The 4,799-nt window shown below is 38.2% G+C and overlaps 1 protein-coding gene across 1 annotated transcript; it reads left to right on the top strand.

The window, feature by feature from the left end:
- Positions 1 to 372: 372 nt before the first annotated feature.
- Positions 373 to 3,765, top strand: LOC123773421 (hemocyanin subunit-like). Its single transcript, XM_045767173.2, is given in 4 exon segments — positions 373 to 1,419; positions 1,421 to 1,639; positions 1,641 to 1,917; positions 3,154 to 3,765. Coding segments are annotated over 4 exon segments (1,944 nt in total). The 5' UTR covers positions 373 to 387; the 3' UTR covers positions 3,570 to 3,765.
- The last annotated feature ends 1,034 nt before the right edge of the window (positions 3,766 to 4,799 follow it).

Genomic DNA, 4,799 nt, shown 5'->3' with positions numbered 1-4,799 from the left:
ATATATATATATATATATATATATATATATATATATATATATATATATATATATATATATATATATATATATATATATATATATATATTGTAAATCGTGTAATTTGCATTCTTAATTAATATCCATCAATTATTAGAATTTTATAGCTTTTCCATAGTGGGTTTCACAGTATCAAATAAAAAACTGAAGAATATCAATATTAGTTCTCCATCTTGAAATCGTGTTCGTTTGGAAAAGTCTATATATTAATTTGCAAATAATAAAAAAATATTAATGCAAATTATTTAAAAATAATTCATCGTTTAAGCGATGCAATGTCAATAAAACAGGTAGCAAATTATAGCTGACTAAATTTTGAAGGTTTATATATGACACAATGTAAAGTCAATGAATTTTACAGCGCTGATACAGCACGACGTAAATTATCTTCTGTGGAAGGTTTATGAAGACGTTCATGATGAAAGACTGAAGCAGCTCGGGGAGACCTTCGATCCTGAGGCGGACACATCTCACTATAGTGACGATGGCGCCGCTGCCCACAAGCTGGTGAAGGAACTGAAGGACGGGAGACTTCTGGAGCAGAAACACTGGTTCTCCCTCTTCAATACTCGACAACGTGAAGAAGCCCTTTGGCTCTATGATGTCCTGGAACACAGCAAGGACTGGAAGACTTTCGTCGGCAATGCTGCTTATTTTAGACGTCACGTTAATGAAGGAGAGTTTGTGTATGCTTTGTATGCAGCAGTGATCCACTCTCCACTCACTCAAGACGTTGTGCTTCCACCACTTTACGAGGTCACCCCACACTTGTTCACTAACAGTGAAATTATCCTGCAAGCGTACCGTGCCAAGATGACCCAGACACCAGGTAAATTCAAGTCAACATATTCTGGCAGCAAAAGGAACCCAGAGCAGCGTGTGGCCTACTTTGGTGAAGACATTGGCCTGAACACCCACCACGTCACTTGGCATTTGGAGTTCCCATTCTGGTGGGATGATGCTCATGAAGGTCACCATCTGGACCGCAAAGGTGAGAATTTCTTCTGGGTACATCACCAGCTTACAGTCCGCTTCGACGCAGAACGTCTTTCCAACTACTTAAGTCCCGTGGAAGAGCTTCATTGGGAAAAAACCATCAAGGAAGGATTTGCTCCTCATACAACATACAAGTATGGTGGCTACTTCCCCTCTCGTCCAGATAATGTGGAATATCAGGATGTGGAGGGCGTTGCTCATGTTCGCGACATGCTCATACTTGAGAACCGTATTCGTGACGCCATTGCCCATGGCTTTGTTACTGCCAAAGATGGTTCCACCATCGATATCAATAACTCGCATGGCATTGACGTTCTGGGTGATGTTATCGAGTCTTCTACCTACAGTCCTAACGTTGCGTACTACGGCTCCCTCCACAACACATGCTCACGTTATGCTTGGTCGCCAGGGAGACCCTCAAGGAAAGTACGACCTTCCCCCAGGTGTCCTGGAACACTTTGAAACTGCCACCCGCGACCCCAGCTTCTTCAGACTACATAAATATATGGATAATATATTCAGGGAACATAAGGACAGCCTTACGCCATACACTCATGATGAGTTGGAGTTCAGCGGTGTGTCTGTTGACGCTTTTGCAATTGACTGGAAAATTTGAAACTTACTTTGAAGATTTTGAATACAGCCTCGTCAATGCTGTGGATGACACCCCCGAAATTGAAGACGTCGAAATATCAACAACTGTGTCACGTCTGAACCACAGGGACTTCTCCTTCAAAATTGATATCAACAATAATCATGAAGAAGAAGTGTTAGCAACAGTGCGCATCTTCGCCTGGCCCCACCGTGACAACAATGGTATTGTCTTCCCATTCAACGAGGGACGCTGGAGAGCCATCGAGCTGGACAGGTTCTGGACCAAACGTAAGTGGCCTTTCGTTTAGTTTTCTCTCCTATGTAAAGGCATCAATTAAAGTGAAAACAAATGACGAAAATGTGACTTTAAGTAATAAGTTTTTTTGAATAATATTATAGTTCGAATAATTATGTGACAATATAATATATTACGTATATTACACATGTTTATATATATCACAACCAGTTCATGAAGAACTTCCATTTAAGAACATAAGAATAAAGGTAACTGCAGAAGGCCTATTGGCCCATACGAGGCAGCTCTTATTTATAACCACCCAATTCCACTCATATACTTGTCCAACCTACGTTTGAAACAATTAATTAAAGGGACCACGCCTCCACTACGTTACGCGGTAATTGGTTCCATAAATCAACAACCCTGCTACCGAACCAGTATTTACCCAAGTCTTTCCGAAATCTAAACTTATCCTATTTATACCAATTGTTTCGTGTTCTGTCTTGCGTTGATACTTTTAATACCCTGTTAAGATCTTCTTTGTTATGTCCCCCCCAGACCCCTTCGCAATCTCAACACCATTTAGCTCGTATCTTGTAACTAAAGCATTACCTAGCCTCAAAACCTTACATTCGTCAGCATTAAATTACATCTGCCAATCTTTTGACCATTTCAAAACCCTATCTAGATGATTATTACATATATATATATATATATATATATATATATATATATATATATATATATATATATATATATATATATATATATATATATATATGTATATATGCGAACAAGCCTGAATTGTTATATGTATATATATATATATATATATATATATATATATATATATATATATATATGTATATATATATATATATATATATATATATATATATATATATGTATATATATATATATATATATATATATATATGCGGAAAAACCACAGAGAAATATGAAATGAGGTGAACGTTTCGGCTTTGTTAAAGCCTTTGTCAACACCAGACTGACACCAGTCAGTCTGGTGTTGACAAAGGCTTTAACAAAGCCGAAACGTTCACCTCATTTCATATTTCTCTGTGGTTTTTCCGCATAAAATGATCAGTGTTTTGTGATCGTCAATTGCATATATATATATATATATATATATATATATATATATATATATATATATATATATATATATATATATATATATATATATATATATATATATATATATATATATATATATATATATATATATATATATATGTATTTTACATGTTACATTTTGCTAACAGTGAGTGCTGGAGTGAACCACATCGTGCGCAAGTCTAAGGACTCGTCAGTGACTGTCCCCGACGTGCCCAGTTTCCAGACCCTGATACAGAAGGCTGACGAGGCGCTCGCCTCACACGGCAAGCTCGACCTTCATCAGTATGAGAGTGCCCTTGGACTGCCCAACAGGTTCCTACTGCCTAAGGGTAACTCCAATGGTATGGAGTTCGACCTGGTGGTGGCTGTGACCGACGGCAAGGCTGACGCTGCTGTAGATGATCTACACACAAACACCAAATTCAACCACTATGGCTACCGAGGAGTGTATCCCGACAAGCGACCACACGGCTACCCCCTGGACCGTCGTGTTGACGATGAACGCATCTTCCAAAGTCTTTCTAACTTCAAACAAATCCTCGTCAAGGTCGTCAACCACTAATGACTACATAAACGATACTAATATTCAGTAAATTTAGGCAACAGTGAACACTCTTTGCCTCATTAGTTTCAACAAAAAACATAGAAGAGTCCTGACTATTGGTAATGCATATTTACACTTTTCCACATTAATCAGTATATTTTAAAGGAATACCATCCTTTCTTTCTAACAAATAAATAAAATCTATATGCAACAACTGTAATTTTAATGTATGACCCCATTAATGAGTGTAGAGGTCACCCAAATGTCTATCCAACGCTTCGTCTCTTTGTGAATAGCCAGGTTGCCACTCCATGTGTAGAGGCAAGTTCACACATCGAACACTTTTTGTAGGGCATAAGTAAATCTGTGTATCTATGTATTTACGTATGTAGGTTAGCTTAACATTTTAAAAGCACCGAATCACCTTCTGTGATTGATTGTTCAATAAACTCCTGAAGTATATTTTTAACACATCTCTAACCCTGTCCATGGAGGACAGCAGAAAATGTATATATGCTGGTTAGCATTGTAAATGTGTGGCCACGTCTGTGGTAGAAATTAATAATATTAAAAAAATGCACGTGTAGAGGCAGGTTGCCACTCCATGTGTAGAGGCAAGTTGCCACTCTATGTGTAGAGGCAGGTTGCCACTCCATGTGTAGAGGCAAGTTGCCACTCTATTTGTAGAGGCAGGTTGCCACTCCATGTGTAGAGTCAGGTTGTCACTCCCAAGGCAACCTGCCTTTGTTGTTGATAAAGTAAGCTAAACACTCGTGTGTCTAGCCATAGTTGCCAGTCATTGTGTTTAGAGATGCCATGTGCATTGCAGAGCGTCTACGTTCGGCTTGCTGTTTGCGTTGTCAACCTTCACCTCCCTTTTTTACCAATGCTTTTTTATCCTCATTTTGATGATTTTTAAATCCCATAATGGAAAAAAATGTAAAAGCAATTCATGTGTTATTCAACTGTTTGCGAGCTTATGAACTGGATCAAAAAACTCTCTCATGAACTTGATCAAAGAACTCTTTCATGAACTTCATCAAAGAACTTTTCCTGCTCCCCAACGAAGTTGTCCAAATACTACAAAAGGATATCGTTATTGTATAGTGTCAAATTATCACGGCTATCTTTCTCTCCAATTCACACCCTGGCGGACTCTTGCAGCCTCCATCACCATGGCTACATCTACTTTATCTGTGAACCTTTGGGTGGTTCTATTAATGTTGTGGCTGGTCGTGTTCTCATTGA

Source organism: Procambarus clarkii, chromosome 89 (assembly GCF_040958095.1).
Source record: "Procambarus clarkii isolate CNS0578487 chromosome 89, FALCON_Pclarkii_2.0, whole genome shotgun sequence".
NCBI lineage: Eukaryota > Metazoa > Arthropoda > Malacostraca > Decapoda > Cambaridae > Procambarus > Procambarus clarkii.
This window is presented reverse-complemented; position numbering and strand designations above follow the sequence as displayed.